Source organism: Pongo pygmaeus, chromosome 8 (assembly GCF_028885625.2).
Source record: "Pongo pygmaeus isolate AG05252 chromosome 8, NHGRI_mPonPyg2-v2.0_pri, whole genome shotgun sequence".
Classification (NCBI taxonomy): Eukaryota; Metazoa; Chordata; class Mammalia; order Primates; family Hominidae; genus Pongo; species Pongo pygmaeus.
In genome coordinates, this window is record NC_072381.2 from 94,069,573 (window position 1) to 94,095,277 (window position 25,705).

A 25,705-nucleotide genomic window follows, 5' to 3' on the forward strand; every position below is an offset into this window, starting at 1 on the left:
TTTTATCTTCCATAAAGTGGAGATCATAATAATTGACTTCACAGGATGTTTCATATTAAATGAGATACTATTGGTGAATTTCATAGCACATTTTTTGAAGGACTCAGAAAATCGTAACTGTTATAATTGGTGATAATAATCTATCCTTTCTAGCCATAGTGCAATCCAGCTGAGGGAAATTTTTTCCATTCAGTCTTACATAAGCTGGATCTAGGATAATGTCTTGGTGTGTTTTTGCTGCTATAACAAAATGCCTGATACAGGATAATTTAAAAAGGACAGAAATTTATTTTGTCTGGTCTTGGAAACTGGGAAGTCCAAGATCAAGGCACCAGCATTGATGTCTAGTGAGGGCTGCTCTCAGCTTCCACGAGTAGCCTTCACTAAACACCTACGGCACCTTGTTGCTGTGTCCCCACAGGGTGGAAGGCAGAAGGGCAAGAGAGCACTCCCTTCAACCTTGAGCCCTTTCACAAGGGTCTTAATACCATTCACTAGAGTGGAGCCCTCATGATTAATCACCTCCCAAAGACCACACTTCTTAATACTGTTGCATTGAGGATTAAGTTTCATCATGAATATTGATGGAGACCCCACCATTCAAACCATAGCAGGTTAGGATAAGCCATCCCACTGAGATGGGATACTGGCCAAGAAAATTTCCAGGGCACATTCTGGGGACCTCCAAGTGCCCTTGAGGAATGATACATGATCATTTTGTATTTTACTTGCTTTATAGAGAAGCACTGGGGAGCAGCACGCACGCACACACACACACACACACACACTTCCTAAGCATTTGGTATTATGCAGTTCTGGAGGGTACAGGAGACTTTAGTCCCAACTCTTCTTGTAAATTGCTATGTGCTATCAGTTAGGACTTCGAGCCTCGTTTCCAGATTCCCTCATTGACTGAGTGAGGCTAATGAATACCTTCTCTCCTCACTGGATTTCTGTGAACAGGAAACAAGATACCAGGTGTGAAAGCTCTTTAAAAAGTATAAACTGCCTCTCAAATGCAAGAAATTATTTATAATGAAGAGTTTGTAAAACTCTTCATATGTCTATTTGTGTTACTTAGCAGTAAGTAATATGCATTATAGTTTGCCTGGAAATTGCTATATTATTTAGCTTAACATGATTTCTGTAAAAAGAATGCCTTATTTAGCTTAACATGATTTCTGTAACAAGAATGCATTTTAAAGCAAAACAAATTCTAGCAAGAATGACAGTCCATTAAATTATGCATTTACATTGACAAGTCAATGTTAATCTAACAAAACATTTTCCAAATTAGAAACAAAAATTTTCCCCTTATGACCTACTGTGGACATAATGCATGCAATTATGAAGGTAAGTTTTTTAATAAGTTTAGCATAATTCTTGAATTCTAGGACTTTTTGTTAAACTCATTTCACCATATCAAATTATTGTGGTTGGATGAAAATACAAAAATGTTACATTTCTAAACCTCAGTGATTGTAATGACTTTTTATGATGGTTTTTATTAAGTATAATAATAGCAACAAATTCCAGAGCTGGCTTTTTTCAAATACAAATTAGTCATAGGAACAAAAGGTCTGAAACATAGTCAGACAGACATGTATTTGACTTTAGACGTTTTGGTTTAACTAGTTTTATGAGCATCAGCAAGTTACTCACTTTCCTGCTTACCTCAGTTTCCTCATCTGCAAAATGGGGATAATAATAGCACTTATCTTGTTGCTGTGAGAATTCAATGATATGACTCATGGAAAGTGATTAGTTCACATTATACAGTTGCAATAAATGGCATCTGCTGCCATTGTTATCATCATCATCATCATTTTCATTTCTGTAGAGTGAGGGAATGGGAGCCTCATTCTCCCATGGGAAAACTGTCCTAATTGGAATAGACATAATTCCTTTTGGTAGAAATGAAGGACTCAGGTCATGTGGTGTGCATTCCGTGTGGAAATAAATTGACAAGCAGAGTGATTTGTCTGCTTAATAACCTGCTTGCTGCCTCCACAGCACTATAGTTTCTTTGAACAATTTTTAATTTCTCACAAAGACATAGAAGGCTCTATTTTACAAAGAGAAGGTATTTCTTATAAGATAACAGGCTGTCAGATACTCCCACTCATACCCGCTACTGAAGATTTGCATTTTAAAAGTTAGGATAATTTCCATTCCTTTGTTGATCTAAGTTTTTATATACCAAGTGTTATTTTTTCCTTGCAGAACATGTATCTTTCTGTAAATCATCATCTGATTTTACCTTCATTCTATTAAAGCAGAAAAAAAACATTGTCTTGCCTTTTTTTTTTCAAGACAGGGTCTTGCTCTGTTGTCCAGGCTGGAGTGCGGTAGAGTGATCACAGCTCACTGCAGCCTCAACCTCCCTGGCTCAAGCACTCCTCTCACCTCAGCCCCCTCAAGTAGTTGAGACTACAGGCACATGCCACCATGCCTAGCTAATTAAAAAAACTTTTTTTTTGTTTGTTTCGGAGAGATGGAGTCTACCTATATTGTCCAGGCTGGTCTTGAACTCTTGGGCTCAACTGATCCTCTCACCTTGGCCACCCAAAGTGTTGGGATTACAGGCATGAGCCAGTATGCCTGGCCTAAAAATAGTTTTAAAATCTTACATTTCTTTAATAGAATATAGTTTTGTGTAAAGGCATTTAGCTGCTACTATGGCTCTGTGCCTTTTAGTTAATAAAGACATTAACATAACAACAGCAATAACAACAGCTAATGACTTTTATTTCTATGTGCTAAGCACTGTTCCAAGAATTTTAATGGACTGTCCTATTTGATCTTCATAACAATCCCATGCAGAAAATATTATCCCAATTTTACAGACGATGAAATGGGCAAGAGAAGATTAAGAAATCTTCAGTGTCATATAGCTAGTGAGTAATGGAGTCAGGACCTAGACAGTGGTGCCAAGAATCTTTGTTTCATGATTAAAATAGTCACGTTCTTTTTTCCAAGAGTAATTAGGGTTTAATATGAATTTATAAAATAACTAGGCGTGCATTTATTTTTTATATTCAAATATGAACCTCTGATTGGCCATGCATAAACACGTTTGTATGTAGCCAGAAACTTGGCAGATTTCTTGTAATTTATAATCCCCCTTTTTTTCTCCCCATGTATTTAGTTGCTATGCAAGATTAGTTCCAAATACCTTCAACAACTTGGAGTCTCCCATTCTCCCATTTATAGGAAATGGCAGTCCACAAAAGGATACACAGCACATGTGGTCTATTTAACGAACACTTTCTTTTAATGTTCATAATGTTGTATATATGTATCTTGTGCCCAGGGTTTCCAATAACAGCTCTGCTCCTTACCAGCTGTGTGACCACAGGCATGTTATGTAACCTCCCTTAGTTATGGGATCCTTGTATGTAAAATTGAGATAATAAAATAAGTATCTCATAAATGAGTTGTGATAATTATATGAGAATCTATTTAAAGCCCCTAGCAAATTAATTTGCAGCTTTTTCTTTCCCAAAAAGAAGGAAGTACACTAACACTTCTAGGAGCCTCTTCTCAAAGTCATAGTTATTCCAAAATAACAAATAATTGGCATAAAGGGAAGGATTATGTCAGCAAAACCTTTTCAAAAATCCTTATTTGATTAATGATGGTAAAAAAACAAAAAAAAAAAACAAAAAAAAAACAGAGTTTTCTATTAAAGTAGGCTATGGCCTTGGCTAAGACAGCTATCCTAGTAAGATAATCTTATTTTCTATTTATAGACACATCCCACTCAAACTGCATTTTTATCCAGCGTTGATCTTCACACTCACTGTTCCTATCAACTCATGTTGCCAGAGGCCATTGCCATTGTTTGCTCACCAAAGCATAAAGAGTAAGTGTAACTCTTCAGGGGAGACCAAAGAAGGCTTTACCCAGGGCTGCTGGGTTCCTGTGTGTCCAGACACCAGGTTGTGGTACTTGGACTGGCAAGCACACAACGCCCTCGGGAAAAAGAGATGGGTAGTAGTCAGCTGCCATAGACCTATAGCTCTGCAGTTTAAGGTCCTTTCAGTGGCAGAATTACTGATTTTCTTTTTTCAGTTAGCGTGACCTTGAAGTGAATAACATTTAAGAAAGATGCTATCCCAGTTAGCCTTTTCAGGACTTATTTCTACTATATTATATTCTGCCATAAGAAATGTTCTAGCCTTAGCTGAGAAAAAAACCTTTCTAGCTTTGGGGGACAATGATTATTTCAGAGTAGTTATGAGCATGGGAATCAAACAAACATATTGAAATCCTGGCTCCACCCGTCAAGTGGTGTGTTAGGCAGGATAGTTGACCACTGTGGGCCTCTGCCTCTTCATCCCTGATACCTACCCATCAGGGATGGATGTAAAGATGAAATTAGATAATAGTTTATGTACAGTGCTTAGCATAGTAGTGCCTGGTACCACAGCAGGCACTCAATACATATTTGCTATTGCTGTAATCTATATTAACATTATTAGAAGAATTCAAAATATCTGCCACTTGTTAATTTCCTCTCATGAGACTCTCTGGTGGGGCTTTGGTCTTTCCTCTGGGGTCACACACAATAGCTTCTTTGCCTTGTCCCCTTAACGGTCCTGCAGGCTCTTAGCAGCAGCATTGCCTCCTCCTGGGTTTCTCTCCTCTGGGCCAGTCATTGGTTTAAAAAAAAAAAAATCACTATGGGATTCCTAGTTTGTGATTTCTCAATCTCACCTGAGGAATATGTATGTGTGTGCTGTTCAAATAAAGCATCTGGAATGCCCAAATGATCCTTAATTTTTCTACCTTGTTTTTACTCTGAAATTTAGCACTGGCATCTTCAGGCTCACCAATGCTGGCATGCTTGAGGTTTCTGCTTGTAAAAAAAAGGGCTTTCATCCACACACCAAGGAGCCCAGGCTGTTCAGTGTGAGTACATCATATTATTTTTCCGGATATTCCTTGTTCACTGCCCCCCCAACCTGTTTTTAAATAAATAGTAGCAGTCTAATATAAGATAAAATACTGCACTGCTTAGTTTGGAGTTTTATCTCAGAAAATTAATCTATCTGTATACTTAATTTCTGATTTATTCTCAAAATAATTGTATTTACAAGGAAACATCAATATTTCTGTAGCAGAATTAATGGTGCACAAAGTTACCTTTCCACTTATATATATGTATGATATTTAAAAGTTTTCTTCAGAGTCCAAATAAGTAAACAATTATCATAGAAAATGACATTTAAAATGTTGCATGAATTCTTTCTGCTTGATATGGCCAAATTAGTTTTTTCATAGCAATTGGATTGAAACCACGATCATACTTCTTGATTACCTTTGCAGAGTCCAAAAGAAACATTTGACTACGCCTTTTTTTTTTTTTCTAATTTTCTTGGAGGTTCTGTGGCTATAACATCAGAGAATATTATATTGAAGTTAGAATTTACTTAAAATGAAAATCATTTGGCAACCCCTGTGAATATTTTTGTTGTTGTTGAAAATGAATAAATGTGATTGTATTTGCTCTGATTGGAAATATTTTAAAAATCAGGAACAATTTAAAATTAGGAAATCTATACTCCCTCCCTAAAGAAAATCATATGGTAAACATTATGGTGAAATCAAACATATGGTAAAACCAGTTTTTTCTTTCCTAGATATGCAAACATGTGTTGGTAAAAGACATAAAAATAATTGTGTTGGATCTGAGGTGATATGTTCTGAATGTAAGCACCATCAACATCAGACACCTACTCATGGACATGTGGTTGCCGGATTTTCTTAAGATGTTTCCAGAAATGACTGATATTTTATATTTATACATTTTAGATGACAAAGCTTGATATTTATTGCTGTTGCACATTTTGAAGTTTTCTTTTTGGGTTGCTCTGTGTCAAGAGAGGTTACATGGTATTAAATTGGTACCTAATAATGTACCCAAATACTATGGCCAGATAATAAATTGTGCTGCAAACAACATGTCTGGTATTTATAGAGGTCTCTGCATACATTTTTAAAGCTTTAGATGATTTGCTATATTTTTTATTCATGTAAAATGTAATTCCAAATAAGAAATTCTGAGTGTATGTAGTCTCCAAAGCAGACCATCTGTTTCTGAAACCTTCCCCTGAGGTAGGTGAACAGCTTCCATGTGTAGATGAAATATGGCTGCCATTGATAAAGCTTGTTCTGTGTTTTCAGTGTCATGAAATCCCAGGCTCAGAGAGATATCTCTGCAGTGAATCATTGTGTAAGATACAAGAACAACAGGCTTCTATTCAGGGATCAGGTGTCAGAGGGCCTGGGATAGCAGACAATTCATTAATTTGATTTAGAAGACTAAAAGTAGAGAAGCTTGAGAGAGGATTTTTTAAAAAAAGACTCAGATAAAAGTACAAAGCCTGTTACTGTGAAAATGAACAGGGGTGATAGGAAGAAGAAATGAGACATAAGAAATAACTGATAATTCTTAGTCAAAAAGAATGAATCAGAAAATAATTTGGAAAGTTTTGTCATTAAAGGTATTTCTATATAAATTAGTCCCCAGAGAATGAGAACCAAGTAAGTTTGAAACTGAATAGGGTGACATAAATATAATGTTTTACTAAAGCTTGAAATGGCATTTGTGGCTATTACCTAGATAGTACAAGCATTTATCTGGATAAAAAGAGACAGATTAAATAGAAGGAATGAGAAACTTGGATACTCTGTTAGCAAGTTGAATTGGTAGGAAAAACCTGAGGATGGAAACAGTGTGGAGAAATCTTAGCTGCAGATACACAGAGGGCAGAATGGAAGTGATATTGTTGAGTTCTTTGAGACTAGGTCCTTCGGGACACTGAAGACTAGTTCTGCAGGTGAAATCTTTATCTTGGAAGACATCGTTCCCAGGCAGGTTGGGAAATCCTGGGCTGACAGCCCTTTCCTTGATCGAGAAACTTGTGATCACTTCTTGGTCTCCCTTCTCACCCTTTAACACCTTACCTTACTCTAGTCTAGCTTTCTTCTTTTTTTCTTTTCAACGTTTAAGTTTCCTTCTCCAGCCATCTCTCCCTGGATCTCCACGACTTTTCAACAGGGCCAAACTAATCCTATGAAACCTTCTGTCTTCCCAATGTCTTCTGTGCCAGCCACAGCCCTCCCTGCCTTTGCTTTCCTCATGACATTGTATCTGAGTTGCCTAAACAACTCATGTTTCCATGTACTAGCTTCTACTGCTTAGTTCAATGATTTCCATATTCCAGAGTGGTATTTCCTGTATTCTGTGCTTGGATGGGTTAACATCTGATATGGTTTGTCTGTGTCCCCACCCAAATCTCATCTTAAATCATGGTAGGAGGGACCTGGTGGGAGGTAATTGAATCATTGGGGTGGTTACCTCCATGCTGTTCTCATGATAGTGAGTGAGTTCTCAGGATATCTGATGGTTTCATAAGCGGCTTTTTCCCTTTTGCTCAGCACTTCTTCTTGCCATTATGTGAAGAAGGACGTGTTTTGCTTCCCTTTCTGCAATGATTTTAAGTTTCTTGAGGCCTCCCCAGCAATGCAGAACTGTGAGTCAATTAAACCTCTTTCCTTTAGAAGTTACTCAGCCTTGGTGAGTTCTTTATAGTAGCATGAGAATGGACTAATACAACATCCCTCCCTGCTTGTCTAGTCCTCAATTCTGGTATCATGTCACCTGAATTCTGTTCCTGTTCTCATTTATACAGAACCATCTACTATGGGCATGTCAGTGGCTTGTTTCTGTTTCACGGAATCTTCTAGCTATGGAGAGCTTAGGTCTCAGACTTCAGAAGTAGAGCTTGGCTTGCCTTGTGCATGAAGACTTTAGTCTATGGCCACCAATAGTTAAGAGCAGATTAACTCTGCAAGGCTGGCTCCATAGACACCTCACTTTTTCCTGAGTGGTGCTGTCCTCAGTGTCTTAACACTTAAACACACCATGATATTCTGATATACTTGATCAAAGGAAAATGCTATATACTTTATTCAAGTAAAAATAATTGTTGGGACAATGGATAGTTGAGAAATGAGTGAGATCCTCTGTATAGAATTAAAAATTGTAGTAATACACTAAAAGGATGTAAAATGAGAGTTGTCCGATGAAAAAGCTATGGACATTGAATGGTGCCTAAAGATAGAAAGGACTCAGTTGAGAGCCAAGAACATTTAGCATCTTAGATTTCCAGAAAGACTAGAAAGAGAAGCTATGAGTATGCAAAACCATTATGTCCCTTCTGAATAGCAAATTAGAAAAGAACTCATTTTCACTAAGAAAGTATATTGTATTTCCTAAATAAAGGAGACATTCTTGGCACTTTTTTTGTAGTTTTTTTGTAGGTTTTTTTTTTTTTTTTTTTTTGCCAAGTACAAACCAAATTAACCAGGATCTCACAGAGTGGAACTGTTGGAGGCGGCAAACCAGAGCCTGACTTTGGCTGGCAGAATGAGGCCCTGGGGCTGTGTCTGAAAGAAGAACCAACAGAAATGTGACCACATCACTAAGTAAAGGACTGGTCACGAGGCAGAGACCCTGTTAACCAACCTGGAGATGCCACTACACACACATGTGCATGAGCACTAGTGTTCATTGGATAAGCTATCTATGGAAGGTCTCTTTCACAACAGGCAGACAGCACCTTCTCTTTTTTTGAGACAAGGTCTCATACTGTCGCCCAGGCTGGAGTGTAAAGGCACAATCATGGGTCACCGCAGCCTTGATCTCCTAGGCTCAAGTGATCCTCCCATCTCAGCCTGCTGAGTAGCTGGGACTACAGGCACTCACCACCACACTTGGCTATTTTTTTTTTCTATTTTGTAGAAATAGGGTCTTGCTGTGTTGCTAGGGCAGGAGATCGTTCTTTTGAATATGAGTCAGTTCCAAAGCTCCATTTGCCACATCCTAAGGCAAAGATGGTTCTTCATTTCTTTTCAGATTTGTGTTTCTGTAGGAAAAAAAATGAAACAATTAAGAACTTCCTTTGATTTTCAATGCTAGTCGGTTTGCACACAGTGCCTGACACCTCATATGTATTTGTTGTAGGCTGAATTGTGTCCCTCAAATTCATGTGTTGAGGTCCTTAACCCCCCAGTACCTCAGAATACGACTGAGTTTGGAGACAGGGTCTTTACATAAATAATTAAGTTAAAATGAGGCTAGTAGAACGGGCACTAATCCAGTATGAGTTGTGTCCTTATAATTAGAGATTAGGACAGACATGCACAGAAGGAAGACCGTGGGAAAACATAGAAAGAAGACTGCCATCTACAAGCCAAAGAGAGAGAGATCTCAGAAGAAACCAATCCTGCCAAAACCTAGATCTCAGACTTCCAGCCTCCGGAACTGTGAGAAAATAATTTTCTGTTGTTTAAGCCATCCGGTCTGTGGTATTCTGTTTGGCAGCCCTCACAAACTAATGTAGTACCCGATAAATATTTGCTGAAGTTGTTTGTTTCCTTTTTTCTTACAGACTGAATTGGAAATGGCTTTCTTTGTTGTCATGCAGGACAGAAATCATTCTTTCCATAGACCTTGTCAGTTGTAGAAGAGCAAAGCAGAATGTTTGTGGATTATTTTCAGCTACTCAAATTGTTCCTAGTTTCTTTTTAGTAGGATTTTGCTTGTGGAAATTTGACATTTTATTTGAGGCCACACTGATTGACTTCTGTTTTCTCCCAATTCATTTCACATTGCAGCCACATCAACTGTGTTGGAGACTGTGTTATTACAATGATTTGACCTTAGATTGAGGTTTCTGTTGCAAAACCAGCCTAGGAGGTCCTAAATGTGGAAAGCAGATGTTTCTCTTCTGGCATGTCTTGCAGAATTATCTGGCAAGAGAATATCTTCTGTGAAGAGAATGCTTGAGAAATGTCATGCATTTGGCAATGATTAAGAAAGAAAGGTGAACCTTCAACTCTTTGCTCTTAAAAGAATTTGGCTTGTTATTTATTGGGAAGACAACTAAGATGCAAAGAGCTTTTCTGCTCCTTTAAGAAATTTGTTTTCTTTTCTACTCTTTTGTTCTTCATAAGGCCAGAATATATTTTCTCGGGGACAGCTGACGAAAACATGATTTAGTGGCTCTTAGAGATTTAGCATGCTGATGTCCAAGAAGACGTTATTGTTTTTTAAGTTATCAAAAGGCAGGTCTTCATTTGGACTGCTAGAACAAAAATACCATAAACTGGGTGACTTAAACAACACTGTATTTCTGTCTCCCAGTTCTGGTGGCTGGAATTTGATACCTGGGTGCCAGCACAGTCCAGTTCTTGATGAGGACTCCCTTCCTTATTTGCAGATGGCTGCCTTCTTGCCCTACCCTCAAATGGGGGGAGAGAAATCATCTCTCTCATGTCTCTGCTTATAAGGACACAAATCCCATCACGAGGGCCTGACCCTACCTTCATTACCTAATTATCTCCCAATGCCCAACGACCCCACCTCCAAATATCGTCACAGCGAGGATGAGGTTTCAGCATATTAATGGCGGGGGCACCACCATTCAGTCCATAACTAGGCAAGTGCCAACTAGCTAGTTTCTTGTCTTTTTTCAGTGCCATATGGAGGCTCTGCTGTACATCTTCTGAGATCCCATAGTTACTATATTAAAAAGTACCATTCCGATGAGAATGTGAATAGCTTTTATTATATTACCTCTGATCTGGTGTGAAGATGCCTTCAAATAGATTTAAGAAATTACTCATTAAAAGGATATTTTTCAAAAGGAATTGCCAGTTGATTAAATCATACTAGGTATTAAATTTTACCTCATGGAAGAACAAACTTGTTTGACAAAAAAAATTTCTTAATTAAAGCCATATATTTTCATATTAGTAATGTTGGTATATAATTATAATATTTTAAATTTTATAATGTTTTTATAATTAAAGGACTTAGTAAAATCCATATCCTGTATACGTTTGAATAACCAGAGAAATGGAAAAGGGAAAGAAAATCCAGGGAAGGGAATATTATTTAGAAAGGAAGCCTGTGATACTCTTAAGGTCTGTCACTACAGCTTGCTGGATTTCAGGATGGGAATAGGAGATGCAGAAGACTAGAGAGGAAAAAACAGAGGAGGACTCTGGGGGAGGGAAGGTAGATTAAGAGCATTGCAGACTGGCTTTATTTAATTTGTTTGTTTGAAGTAAATGCCTTGACATTATCTGGACGACAAGACATTCTAAAACCAAATGGAGATAATCAGATTTTTTTTTCTCAATCAAGGAGGATTACCTGTGCTTCTCTATCAGGTAAACAAGAGATGGCAGTGAAAAATTACGGTTGTTTACATGAATTAGTCATTGTCTCACTGGGTCCCAGATGTACCAATGGAATGCATGGTGAATTCATATTCTTGAGCCTGAAGAGGAGATTTAAAAATTCTCCTCTGTACTTTCTCCAAGAGAAAAAGGCATTTACAGATTGATTTAAAAAGAAAAAAAGCTCAATTATGTTTCCTTCTAATATAAAGGCTGACAGACAAGGAAAGCAAAGCAAGCAACTAGAAGACGTTTGCTCTGCTCTTGACTTTGGGAAAGACCACGGGCAAATTATATCACTTTTAGAGAATTTAATTTCCTTACCTACAGAAATAAGGCATGTGAATCAACTGATTCAGCAGGCTCTCTTCAGCAATAAAATTTTGTACTTATCAAGGTTCTTTCCAAGGCAGTATGTTTATTTTTAAAAAATAACTTATTGAAGCTCAATTGGCATAACTTAAAATTAACCATTAATGTGAACAATTTAGTGGCATTTAGCACATTCAGTGTTGTGCAACCACCATCCCTATCTAGTTCCAAAAGATTTCTGTCACTCCAGAGTAAAACCTCTTGTCCACTGTACTAGTCTGTTTTCACCCTGCTAATAGAGACATATCCGAGACTGGGTAATTTATAAAGAAAAAGAGGTTTAATGGACTCACAGTTCCACTTGGCTGGGGAGGTCTCACAATCGTGATGGAAGACGAAAGGCATGTTTTACATGGCAGCAGAGAAGAGAGAATGAGAACCAAGTGAAAGGGGTTTCCCCTTATAAAGCTATCAGATCTCGTGAGACTTATTCACTACCACGAGAACAATATGGGGGAACCACCCCCATGATTCGGTTATCTCCCACTGGGTCCCTTCCACAACATGTGGGAATTATGGGAGCTACAATTCAAGATGAGATTTGGGACACAGGCAAACCATATCACCCACTAAGCATTTTCTCCCCTTCCCTCCCTCTCCCCCCAGCTCCTAGCAACTGCCAATCTGCATTCTATATGGATCCATCTATTTTGGATATTTCACACAAGTAGAATTGTACAATATGTGAGCTGTTGCATCTGGCTTCTTTCACTTAGTGTATCATTTTGAAGGTTTATCCATGTTGTAGTATGTATCAGTCCTTTATTCATCTTTATGGAATAACATTCCATTTATGTGTATACCACATTTTGTTTATTCGTCCATTGATGGACATTGATGGACATCCATTGATGGATATTGATGACATTTTGTTTATTCGTCCATTAATGGACACAATAACCAAAAAGACATTTCCTTTTGGTTATTGTGAGTAGTAGTGCTATAAACATGCATGTGCATGCATTTGTTTGAGTACCTGTTTCAATTCTTCTGGATCTATATCTAGAAGTGGAATTGCAGGGTTATCTGGTAACTCTAGGCTTAGGTTTTTGAGAGACCTCCAAACTGTTTTTCACAACAGCTCTACCATGTTATATTCCCAACAGCAACATATAAGGTATCTCATTTCTCTACATCCTATTACAGCCATCCTAGTAAGTGTAAAGTAGCATCTCATTCTCCTTTTGACAGAGCAGTATGTGATCAGCTTAATTCCTCTAAAGTCAAATTTTAATAGTAAAATAAAGTTGATAATGAAGATGTCTGAGGCCTCCAGAATTCACTCACTCCAGTCACTCTCTTAGTGTTGTGGGACACCAGTCCTGAGTCTTTATCAAGGTCACTAGCACCATGTTTAGAGGGAGAATTTATTTTTATCAAGGATAGTCAAGTCAGCTGTTTCAGCTGGGTAGGATTAGAAATACAAGAGAGAGCAACCAACAAAAGGCACTAGTCATAGCACTTTAGAATACTACTCTTGCTTTCCATCAAAGTCAGTGGTTTAAGCATTCATAAGGAAGAATACTATGTTGAGGCATCTCTCTGAAATCACAGACTTTTTTAAATCTTAAGAGCAAGAGCTCATTCTAAATTTGAAAAATAGAATTTACTTGTTTAATATATTTTTGCCTGAGTAGGTGATGTCATTTTTTTTTTTTAAGGAAGGCCTGAAGTCACATGATTTTAGGTCATTTTGTAGGGAATTTCAGGTTGTGGCATATGCAGAGAGGTCTTAAAGGAGGAAAAATAATTGATTCAATGAAGGACAGAGGACTAGGCTCAAAACTAAATGTGGAGGGAAAGAAACAGAAGGCAAGAACTAAGAAGAGTATAAAAAGAACACCTTTTGGTGTGGTGTGTCTGCAGTACCACATACTTTTCTCCATGGATAAGGAAATCTACTTAAGGACCCCTGAGTATTAGGCCTCTGGAAAACTGTCATTAACCTCACGATATGGAAGCCTGTTCATCATCATTTTTCCTTGAGGATAGCATTGTTTCAAACCCAGACAAATAGTAATCATTTTTATTCCCTTTAGCCCAGAAGGGGCTAGAAATTGCTCTAAGGAGGACATTCTGGGAGAGCTACAGCTTCCATGAATAAATTAGACTGAGAGGTGGCGATGTTTGCATGTTCATTTCCCAAATGTGAGATGAATAATTTAACCTGAAAGGTGAACTGCTCAGGAAAAGCAATAATTTAACCTGAAAGGTGAAATGCTTAGGAAAAGCAGATGGTCCAGAGATGCCTTACTTCTCATTCAACATTGCCTCCATTGTTTGAAATTGGTGTCTGATTTTTTTCATAGAAAAAATGTTATGAATATTACTTTGGAAAATCGTAGTGAAGTCATGGTCACACTTGTGTGTGTGGTCCAGTTCTTTGGGGTTCTCTTTTTCCCAGGTATGCAGCATTCTTACATCTCTGGGCCTCTGCTTGGAACACGTCCCATGCAGGTCTTACTTCCCCTTCCCAAACCTCAACCCCCTCTAGCCCCCAGCCCTTTTTTTGTCTACTCAATTCTTACTCTTCAAGCTTCTGCTTAAGCACTATCTTCTCAGGGAGGCAGCCTCTCCTGAGCCCCTGGCTCAAGTTAGAGCCCATGGCTATAAAGGCCAGTACCCCATATAATTCTTCTTTTGAACCCCTTACAATGTGCCCAACTGCTTATTTAGTGCGCATCTTCCTCACTCAGCTGCAGGTTCCATCCAGGCAGAACCTTGCCTAGTTCTATTTCCTTGACACTGCTCTCTGTCCTAGCTCATAGTGCTCTTCAGACATTACTTAAGTTGACTCTGCTCTCCCAGGAATAAACATTACTTACATTACTTTATACTCTGGTAAGGAAGAACCCTATCTCAGGCTGCCTCATTTTCTCTTCTTCTCTTTTTTTTTTGGCTGTCTCTTTCTGAATAAGCTGAGCTGCACCTGCAGCAATGGCTTCTGGTTGCCTGCGACTGTGTGTTGGTCTAGACAGCCTCTTCCCTAACTACAGTCAGACGTTCTTCTCCAGGCTGTTCTGTGTTAGAAATTCTTCTAAAGAGAATTCCTAGCTGCACAAATGATACCACATTAACAACAGAGGATTATTATTATTATTATTATTTTGAGGCGGAGTTCCACTCCTTTTTGCCCAGACTGGAGTGCAATGACGCGATCTTGGCTCACTGCAACCCCTGTCCCCGCATTTCAAGCAATTCTCCTGCCTCAGACTCCTGAGTAGCTGGGATTACAAGTGCGTGCGTGCCACCACGCTTAGCTAATTATATATTTTTAGTAGAGATGGGGTTTCACTTTTTTGGCCAGGCTGGTCTTGAACTCCTGACCTCAGGTGATCCGCCTGCCTCGGCCTCCCAAGACAACAGAGGATTATTTTTAAGTAAATAATGCCTCTTCCCACACATCTGCTCACAGTAATGGCTGCATGATGTGAATTAATGTCATTAGAAACCCATGCTGTCCTCCAGAGTTGCAAAAGCCTGTCATGGGAAAATTCTGTAGTCATAGAAGGATGTTCCCCTCCTTTGAGAGTCTGGTTTGCTATTGTTAGAGGAAAGAAGAGGATTCAGAAGGCTGCCAAACCTGTATGTTGCTGGTTTTATCTCCTCTGGAGATTGGTGTGACGTTCATGAAGGGGACTCAGCCACCTGTGCAAAGCCCAGCCCTTTAAGTCACTGGGCATCTCGTGGAATCAGGGCATGAATTACTGATCAATGACTGGGAGGAGGGTGCTTAGGCACTGCAGTTGAGTGGCTCACAAGGAGCGAACATTTCACTAATGCATATTCAGTGGGTGGTTCTGGTTTGCCTGATTTTTGCCTCTGGGCATGGTTGTTTCAGCCTGAGAGGCTGTTCCAAGAATGTTTCTTTACTAGAGAGCTCATGCCGCCTGGTGGTAAATATGAAGTACAGCAGTGCAACAGACCAGTTTTACTCCAAGGAAACCCTGTAGAGATGACAGCAATGGTTGGTGATTTCTGCCTCAATTATGAAAGTGATCTGATGGCAAGTATCTGCACACTAATCTTTAAGTTTAAATCTAGTGGCTATGAAGTGCCCCTGCCTGGCAAGCATGAATTTGCAGCTGGAAGATTTCCCTGGATCATATTCCAGTGGTTCTTAAATTTTGATGTACATAAGAATCACCAGGGAAATCTGATTGAAGTTCAGGTTTCCAGCTTCAGCTCCAGAGATTCTAGCTCAGCGGGTGTTAGATGTGACCCAGGACTCTACCCATTTAAAATGAGCGTCCGATGAGGTTGGTCCGTGTAGCCTATTCTTTGGGAAATGCTGGCCTAATGGCTAAAAATATGAATTGGAAACCAAGCACAAGAAGGAGCAAGCTGATACTTCTGCCAGCAGCATGACATTGGGCTGCTGCTAGCCTCAGTTACTCTTCTGTAAAAAGGCAGTAATGGCCAGGTGCTGTGCCTCACGCATGTAATCCCAGCACTTTAGGAGGCCAAAGCGGGAGGATCGTTTGAGCCCAGGAGTTCAAGACCAGCCTGGGCAACATGGCAAGATCCCATCTCTATATATTTTTTTTAAGTCAGGCCAAATTCATAGGGCTGTTGTAGGAGAAAATGAGATCCTAATATAGAGAGCTTGATTCAGGCTCTGGTCATGGTGGGCACCAGTACATCCCAGCTCTTATTATTTGTAGTATTAATCCTAATTATCTGCAAGTTACAGGGCCAGAGAAGACTAGGGGAGTTCGGGTTTTCTAGACCAAACAGACACTCAGTCCTGGGCCTGGAGGTCTCTGCAGTGAGGCGCTGCCACAGACAGAGCCACCTTCACTCCTCAGGACAACCAGTGGCTGCCGACACACACTATGCACTGGAGGGCAAGCAGCTCCCAGCTTGGGAGCGACTGAGGATGGTGAACAGCCTGGGCAAGGAGTGCTCTGAGGCTAAGACCCTGAACGGCAGGGTCGGTATTTTTTTATATCTTTGTGCCTCTCAGGCCAAATGGAAGTTGGTAGCTCTCCTATCCAATTGCATTTCTAGAGCAATCTCTGTCTCCTCATCTATAAAGTGGGCTGATAGTAATACTTCCCCAGATAGTTGTGAAGAACAGCTGAGAGATGATATGTGTAAAATCCTTACCTGATGATTGATGCTAATAGTCCTTGGAAAGTATTGTTCTCTCTCTCATTCCTTCTGGCGTGAATATATCCATAGTATCCTTTTCAAAGACAGATAGATCAAGAGAAGGGAAACAGATGGTCTAGATGTGTAGTGATATTTTAAGGCAGTGTTTCTCAACGTTTTTTAAAAAATCCATGTTTCCCTCAATAAACATAAAAGTCAGACCACCTGTTTCTATATGTATATATGTATGTGTATATATATATATGTTTAATACATAGTATATGCATTAAAAGTCATATCTTGTGTATTGAAAGTCACACACATATATATGGGTACACGTATGGGAAATGTATCTATATGTGTGTGTGTGACTTTTAATATACAAGATATGACTTTTAAGATATATAGGCACAGCGGTTCATGCCTATAATTCCAGCATTTTGGGAAGTCAAGAGGAGAGAATTTCTTGAGCCCAGAAGTTCAAGGCTGCAATGAGCTATGATTACACCATTGCACTCCAGCCGGGGCGACAGAGTGAGACCTTATCTCTAATATATATACACACACATATATATATATACACACATACATATATATCTACACACACATACATACATATGTGTGTATATATGTATATATACGTGTGTGTGTGTGTAATTATTTTCTTTTCACCCATCAGGTTACCAGTACTGGGGTTATGAGTGTAAAGTAATATAATTACTTTGCAAGTTGTGAGGTACTGTAGATTATCCCATTGATACACTTTAATCCATGTTATTTTTAAAAATCTCCAATGTATTCTCAAATTATTCCTCTTTACAGAACCGAAGTGCAGCTCCCCACTTTAGGTAATGTGATTCTACCCTTTGCCTGAGAAACATATCCATCCTAATTGCCATGTGCTCAGCTGGACCACTAGAGGGAGCCATCCTGTAACGGGTGAGGTCAACCTAACAAATGATCTCAGTCGGGTATTGATCGGAGGCCAACGCAAGAAGTTACCAGTAGCCTATTTCAGATTTATTAAAAAACACATAGGTAACAAGTCAGAGCCTTGGCTAGGAATGATTTGGAAAAGAACTGAAAGCATAATTTTACAGAACATTCACAGTTGTGTGCTAGAGACAGAGAGGCGCAGGAAAGTGTTTTAGAAGCATTTGCGATGGACAATGGAAGGCCCGGCTTCATCGTATTCCTGTTTGCTGATCCACATCTGCTGGAAGGTGGACAGAGAGGCCAGGATGGAGCCACCGATCCAGACAGAGTATTTGCGCTCCGGAGGGGCAATGATCTGTCAGTCAAGATGAAAAAGAAGGGTCATTAATGTCATCATTAGTGCAGTCGTTAGTGCCGTAGGACAGAGCCTGGATGTTCTACCATGGCCTAGTTTCCTGTTCAGCAGGGACACAGGCTTGTGTGTTAGATGCCAATTGTGTCCTAATTGTGTCATGTTCTTGGCAGGACCGCCAGAGGGAGCCACGGATTTAGAAATTCTTCAGTAAGCACTCGTTTTTCTCATTCAGTAAGCATTCGTTTTTCTCATCTGTAACTCCTCGACCACATTATTGAGCAAACTGAGAGCTGGCTCCAAATCCAGCCATGGCCCCCACTTAAGAACCCTAGCAATGCCTCTGATTTCCATGAACTCTGCCTCAGAATTCAACAAGACACACTTTCTGTAGAAACAAACCCTAGCCTATTCAAAGGAGAAGTTTTAATTGTGCTAGGACTTACTATACAAATGTGTTTCCATGTGGTGAAGTGAACTACCACTTTTCACCCAGATGCTCTGTTTAACATTGGGGGACTCAGGGTCCCCTGCTGGGGACATTCTCTTGCAATAGGTGCCTCTTAAGCTGCACTGGTTGGCCTTTCCCAGTGCACAGGCCTAACCTGCAAGGCGTGCTCATGTTTCTTAAATAAATGAATGGTTTAGGCACAGAGAACAGTGAAAACTGTGGCTAACCAGTTTAATCTTTATCTTCTGAGCGCTGCTTGAGCATTTACTTCTTAATACAAAGTACTGATATTTACTGAGCATGTAATTATATGCCAGACACTATGCTAAGCATTTTACATGTATTATCTCATTTGATTCTCATAAACATCTTGAAGAATAAGTCTTAAATTACTCCCATATTACATATGAGGAAACAGAGGCTGAGACAGTTTAAGTAACTGGCCCAGGTAACACCGGTAATATTAGTGTCAGATCTAATATTCAAACCTGGGTTCTCCCAGGTGGTTTTTTGTTTTGGTTTGATTTTAAAAATAACCTTTTTATTTTGGAACAATTTTAGATTTTCAGAAAAGTTGTAAAGAATTTAGTATAGTTTGGATGTCTCCTCCAAATCTCATGTTGAGATGTAATCCCCAGTGTTGGAGGTGGGGCCTGGTAGGAGGTGTTTGGATCACAGGGGTGGATCTCTCATGAATGGCTTAGGACATCTCCTTGGTGATAAGTGAGCTCTCCGTCTGAGTTCACATGAGATCTGGTTATTTCAAAGTGTGTGGCACCCTCCCCCCACCGCTGCCCTCTCTGTTGCCCCTGCTTTTGCCACGTGAGGCGTCTGCCCCTGCTCCGCCTTCCACCATGATTCGAAGCTTTCTGAGACTGAGGCCTCCCCAGAAGCTGATGCTAGAGCTATGCTTCCTGTACAGCCTGCTGAACTGTGAGCCAATTAAACCTCTTTTGTTTACAAATTACCCAAGTCTTAGGTATTTCTTTATAGCAATGCAAGAACAGCCTATGACAAATTCTGTGGGAGTTCCCATAGGTCCCTCATCCAGTTTCATTTTCACCAAATGTTATCATCTTATCGTCCCAGGTTTTTCTTGGTTCTCTATACTATCTCACTACATCATGGCCCAGAATTTCACATTCATTTCTATTCAAGAAACCAAGTTTAGAGAACTAGGAACTGCCCAACTCTAGCAATAGCCTCTTTCTGTTATCGACCCTTATGAGATTAACTCTGTAGTGAGCCCAGCTGCTGGCTTCATTCACCTCCCTCTGGTGTGGAAGTAAGAGTGGGGTAAGAGCTGATCAAAACGGCATCCAAGAAACAAAACCCTGTTGGAAAACAGTCTCTCTTCTCTCATGCTGAAGTCTTTTAGGGCAGGACTAGCCAGAGCCTATCATGGAGAGAGAAAGTGTGCATGTTTCAGTCTAGCACACTCTCTAGTGTTAGCTGCATACTCCTTCTAAAAAACAGAAGGGAGTGCAAAAAGAAGAGAATTTGTTTAAATACCCATGTGTGTGAACTGCAGTAGAACTGCCCCTCTACTTACTGTGACATGGGTCACAGGGTCCCAAGTGTGGCCTTCTGACTTCAGAGAGTGCTAATAGCCTTTGAGAAGTGACCAGCCACAGGTTAAGTTTGCCTCCAAAGAATTATCTCCATTTAATCCCTGAGTTCCCTTCACTAGGGCTCAACATTCGCACCACATACAGGGGTCCTGGGTGGCTCAGGGACTGAGCTTGGTCATCCTGGAGTCATTCTGTGCTTTTGAGAACCTGTACCAAAAGATGTGCTAGACAGAGCAATGAGGATAAAATTTGAATTCCCGGCCACAGGATTGAGGTTAGTAGTGGAAGAAGAGTATAAGCTCCTCCTAAATCTACAGTGTTTGAAGTTCTTCAGAAATAAGTCTAGGTCATCTGTATTTTTAAAAAATGTGTTACATGCATGATGCACTATTTTTTGTGTCGAGAAAAACAACAAAATGCGTATTTTAAAGAGATATGAGCATGTGGAGAGCTCTGTTGACCTTGACTGCAGCTACTGAAAGTAGCTGATAGACAAGGATAAATAGAGATCAAATTTTGTATAAAGTCACTCAATTTTTCTTATGAACTGGATTGACTTACATCCTGTAAAATATGAGATTTGTGTCCACTACCTACCCCTAAAACCCACAATTGTATGTCACCAAAATACAGTCTCTGAAGAGTTCTTATCTGTGGTTATAGGGCTGACACTGCTGGCGGCATTGCCACCGGGTCTGTCACTGAACAGTACCTTGATCTTCATGGTGCTGGGTGCTAGGGCCGTGATCTCCTTCTGCATTCGGTCGGCAATGCCAGGGTACATAGTGGTGCCCCCTGATAGGACATTGTTAGCATAAAGGTCCTTCCTGATGTCAATATCACACTTCATGATGCTGTTGTAGGTGGTTTCATGGATGCCTGCAGACTCCATCCCTGGAAAAGAGATACAGGCCATGGTCCTTAAGTGGAGAGTAAAACCCAGGCTAGACATGGAAGACCAGACTTGAACATCTGGATGATCTTGCAGTGGACTGAGGCTGGGAAGACATAATAATCTAGGAACCACCTGTCTGAGAGACCAAAGGGCCTTGTTATGCTCTATGTCTTCCTGCCTCCCTTCTAATGAGGAAGGCCTGCTGCAGCATCCTGAGGTGCGGGCTACAACAGGTATCACTGATTTTTTAATAGACTCACTACTCACTCCATGTGGTTTAAATAAGGGGTGAAGCCTTCTGATTCCCTGCAGAGCTTCCACGCTGAGCCAATGTTGCAGCAACTCTTCAGAGCCCTCCCAGGACTCCATTTAACAGCTACGTTGCATCTGCCCCAGCCCCCAAAGCTAATGGGGCTGGATTATCAGGGAAATTTTGTATTCTATTTAGACAAAGGCTCATTTTTCCAATCTTGCTAACATTTTTTTTGGGTGGGGGTGGGGGTCTGGACTTTTGTTAATTTCTGATGCAGCTGTTTTCAGAAAACCTCTAAGTGCCCTTTCATCTTCTGCAGTGCTGTGATATAATGATAACATTAACAATAGCACTACCTGATTATTAATTACTAGTGATATCTGATAATTATTGAATGCTTGCTTTTGCCAGGCAGTGGGCTAAGTGCTCTTTATCTATCTCCTGTAATTCTCACAGCCATCCTAGGACATAAGTAATATTACAGTCTCCACTTTATACATGAGGAGACAAGTTGGGAAGGTTAAGTAACTTTCCCAAGATCAAGAGAACTAAGACTGAAACCCAGGCTCACCCCTCTCAGAGCCTGCCTCTGTAAACAACTATGCAAACCTGTCTCTCCAAGACAACGTGAATGTAGGAACAGACTCACTTTGAGTGCTCTTCTATTTTTCTCTCCCCCAGCATTCCCAAATTCTCAGCATTCAGCACACCCTTGCTACCCTTTCCACTGTCTCCAAAGCACAGGCATTATTTAATTCTTTCATTATACACCATGAATGCTTTGGGCTTAACTGCAACATAGATAGTGTTTTCTTAGGAAGAAAACCTCTTTCCTGGCCTCATTATGTCTTGTCACCTTGAAAATGTGGCACTTTCCCTTTTTCTGGTTTAGAAATGCTTTTGATCTTGGGGCAACCGTCACTTGTCTCCATGTTCTGGAGGCTGGCTTGATACGGAAGAAGACAATGACTCCCCTTCCCAGGAAAAGGGCATTCGTTGCCTACCGATGAAGGATGGCTGGAACAGGGTCTCTGGGCAGCGGAAGCGTTCATTTCCGATGGTAATCACTTGCCCATCAGGCAACTCGTAACTCTTCTCAAGGGAGGAGGAGGATGCGGCAGTGGCCATCTCATTTTCAAAGTCCAGAGCTACATAACACAGTTTCTCTTTGATGTCCCGGACAATCTCACGCTCAGCTGTCAACCAGATACAAACATTGTGGCAAACATTAGGGTCTGCACAGGTGGTAAAGATTCACCTGCCCTACTTCAGTCTCTCCCTCAAGACATGTGCCATCAAAAAATGTGTCAGTTCAATATTCTGCAATCCAAAATCCACAATGATAATGACATAGTAGGGCCACCAGGGAACCACCTCTGTTCCTAGCACAGTGTCTCACGCATAGCAGGCCCTCAGCATGCGTTGTCTGGGAAATGCATAACAAGAATAAAATGAGCTAGCTAGAGAAAGGCACACAGTAGGGGATCCTTTTGTACCATAACATTTTTGGGGTGAGTGGGCAGGATAACTACTCTGTGTTATAATTATTTTATAACAGAAAGTTTGTTATATTGTATTTTCAGTTAACCAGGATATCTTATGCTGAATCAGCTCCTCAGGGGCCTCACAATTTTCAAAAAGTCTGAGATCCTGTTGTCTGGGCCAGTAGATAGCAACTCAAACCTTTGGCACATTTCTCACCCTCCAGGAAAGAGGTGGTGCTGTCTCAGGACCAGGCCTAGTCCAGAAGGTTTCAGCGGTGCATACTGAATGAGATATGGAAGAAGTGGGCAGGCAGAGACCTTTCAGACTTCTGCTCTCTGAAGTTCTAGGCTATTAATTATATCTGAGGCTCTAGGAACCTTTTAGAGGCATCTTGGGATTCTTTGTAGGGAGCAGAGGAGGAATGCAATTATTCAACTTCATGTTGCAAGTGGAGACTTTAACACTGGCAGGGTTCAAGTTTCAAGCCTCAAATTCGGAGCATAAAATAAGCCTCAGGCATGTTCAGAAACCTAAATGTTTGGACAATACCAAATTGCTAAGGGAAGGACAGGTAGCTGGAGCCACCAGCACTGAGGACATACCATGCTTCTGGCAATGCTGACACTTTCCTCTTGTGAGGGAGGACTGGGTGCACCGGCTTAGAATCTGAATACACATATGTCACTGTGTTAGCTATTAATATGTATCACTGTTAATAGCTAACAATTATTGAATGCTTACTCTATGTCAAGTATTCCACATGCATTCTTCCATTTAATACTCATAACAATCATGTGATGTAGGATCTATTATTATCCCCATTTTACAAATAAAGAGACTATTATTGGTTAACTTGTCCAAGCTCACAGAGCTACTGAGTAGCAGAGTTGGGACTCGAGTCCTATCACAATGTCTCCTGCCAATCACCACACCATGCCATCTTCAGTCTCTGCACAATCTTCTTCTATTTGCTAATGGAGGGGATTAAAAAAAGATCAATTATACAACACTGACTAATGCATAACACTGGGTGTCTATAACTGTTCTCCTCGAGGAAATAGTGTAATCATTTTGCAACTTCACATAGCAAAGAAAGATGTGCTTTGCTCTGTGCATTAGAGCCAGGCCTTGCCATTTGCAAATCTTCATCCCATCATCTCCTTGGATAGTGAGGATGGTCCTGGAAGTTACTGAGCAACACACTGCTCCCCTCTCCCCCTTATCTCCCACAAGCCTCACCAGTAGTAACAAAGGAATAGCCACGCTCAGTAAGGATCTTCATGAGGTAGTCAGTGAGATCTCGGCCAGCCAGATCCAGACGCATGATGGCATGGGGCAAGGCATAGCCCTCATAGATGGGGACATTGTGAGTGACACCATCTCCAGAGTCCAGCACGATGCCTGGGAGACAGTTGGGCATGATAAGTCACCATGGCAGCTGGCATGTGGTTACTTGCTGGTCAAGTAGAGGGAAGCCTTGGGGGAGAGGGAATTTCCGAGCTTCTTCTTTAAAAAGAGAAAACAGGGCATGTGATAGGAGAGGTGAGGTGGGACAGGGCTCGGGGAAGATGAAAAAAAGGAAAGAACAGGAAGAGGAAAACAGTAGAAAAAAGTTCTGCTAGAAATATGAGGTCAAGGGCTTATTTTGAACACGAGAAGAAGATCTTTTAGGGCTGGGTTCAGCCGTGTCCATTCTAACTCAACCCCAGTCCGTCACCCCCACGTGTTAATGACCATTCAATCCCATCTCTGGCGGTGTACTCCTACCAGCTTCCTGTCCCTCCCAGCCACCTACCAGTTGTGCGTCCAGAGGCGTAGAGGGACAGCACCGCCTGGATAGCCACATACATGGCCGGGACATTGAAAGTCTCAAACATAATCTGCAAAGCAATCCAAAGAGCTGAATTAGTGAAGGTGCCCATCTGACAAAGAATGGTCAGGAGAGCACACCTGGTTGATGGATGCAGAGGGGCCTGACCTGTTCTGGGCAGAGGAGGCCAAAGTAAGGAGGTTCAGAACAGCCCTGGTCACGTAAAGAGGAGAAATGAAGGTGTGAATGGGGAGCCATCACATCAATGGCCTGACAGGGTGGGGAGGGGAAGAAGAAGTGTGCACACAAGGTTTGGCCAGGGGAAAGGAAAATCTAGCTTCTGGCTCTGGTCCTGGCTTTGACTAATAGTCACCAAACTAATAGTTGATTAATAGTGGCTTCATTCCAGGTCTCTTAACTATAAACAGAGGAGGAGTTTGGACTAAATGAGATCTCCCGTTTTTCCAGTGCAGACATCCTAGGGCTTGTTAACTATGTCAAAGCCAGAAGAAAAAGAGAAGACAACATCCAGGTTTTGATTTCTCTGGTATAAAGAAAGAGAACTTTTAAATCTGAAGCTCAGGCTGGCTAGGATTAGCCCCATTTCTGTGATTTGCCTGAAGTTCTATTTAATCTATTCCACTTTTTTATGTAGTTGCTGGGTCAATGCTAACCCTAGAATCTGAGGCCATTCTGGTTGCAGTGGGAGAGGCCCTGATTCCTGGAAGACAGGACCGGCCCACCGGTAATAGAGGACCACATAGAATGTCAGTGCCCCAGTTGGTGCAGTCCAGGGACAAGATGAGAACCAAGCCCCTCCAGATCACTTGTGAGAAGTTTGTGCATCAGATGTCCGTGGGTCTTCATTTCTCCATCTGTAAGACCCTTCCTCCTCTATTAACCAGAATGTCTGACATCATTTGCTAGCGAGCCATAATTTCCAACCATTTTTTTTTTTTTGCCTTCACACCACTGACAGGAACAATAACTCATCAGAAGCAACATCTCTTGTGACACGCAGTGATTCCCAGGCCCACAGATGTTCCCCTGTGGAGAACAAGTGCTAGTGGGTTAGTGTAAGCACCAGGAGCCCTTCTGAGGAAAAGGCCTTGCAGTTATTTACATTTATGATTCTTCAATGCTGGAAGATTGTGGATCAATCCCAGGCTCTGCCAGTTCTAGCTATGTGACCCTGGGAGAATCACTTAATGTATCTGAGCCTCAATTTCT

At 40.8% G+C, this 25,705-nt stretch overlaps 2 protein-coding genes across 8 annotated transcripts in view; one reads left to right on the plus strand and one right to left on the minus strand.

The window, feature by feature from the left end:
- The window catches only part of STAMBPL1 (STAM binding protein like 1), a 137,617-nt gene that overhangs the window by 43,533 nt on the left and 68,379 nt on the right, over positions 1–25,705 (plus strand). For 5 of the 6 annotated variants that reach the window (XM_054435669.2, XM_054435668.2, XM_063670579.1 and 2 more), the window contains 2 exons: positions 3,753–3,865; positions 4,815–4,914. In XM_054435669.2, coding sequence (XP_054291644.1) covers positions 3,753–3,865; positions 4,815–4,914 — 213 coding nt within the window. Of the gene's footprint in view, positions 1–3,752; positions 3,866–4,814; positions 4,915–5,645; positions 5,966–25,705 lie in introns of those variants that run through there. The other variant, XM_063670580.1, reaches the window with a different exon arrangement.
- Positions 17,721–25,705, minus strand: part of ACTA2 (actin alpha 2, smooth muscle) — a 52,868-nt gene continuing 44,883 nt past the window's right edge. For both annotated transcript variants that reach the window (XM_054435681.2, XM_054435680.2), the window contains exons 5-9: positions 24,461–24,545; positions 23,905–24,066; positions 22,185–22,376; positions 20,745–20,926; positions 17,721–18,013 (exon numbers count right to left, since the gene is read on the minus strand). In XM_054435681.2, coding sequence (XP_054291656.1) covers positions 17,870–18,013; positions 20,745–20,926; positions 22,185–22,376; positions 23,905–24,066; positions 24,461–24,545 — 765 coding nt within the window. In that variant the 3' untranslated portion in view covers positions 17,721–17,869. The remainder of the gene's footprint in view (positions 18,014–20,744; positions 20,927–22,184; positions 22,377–23,904; positions 24,067–24,460; positions 24,546–25,705) is intronic.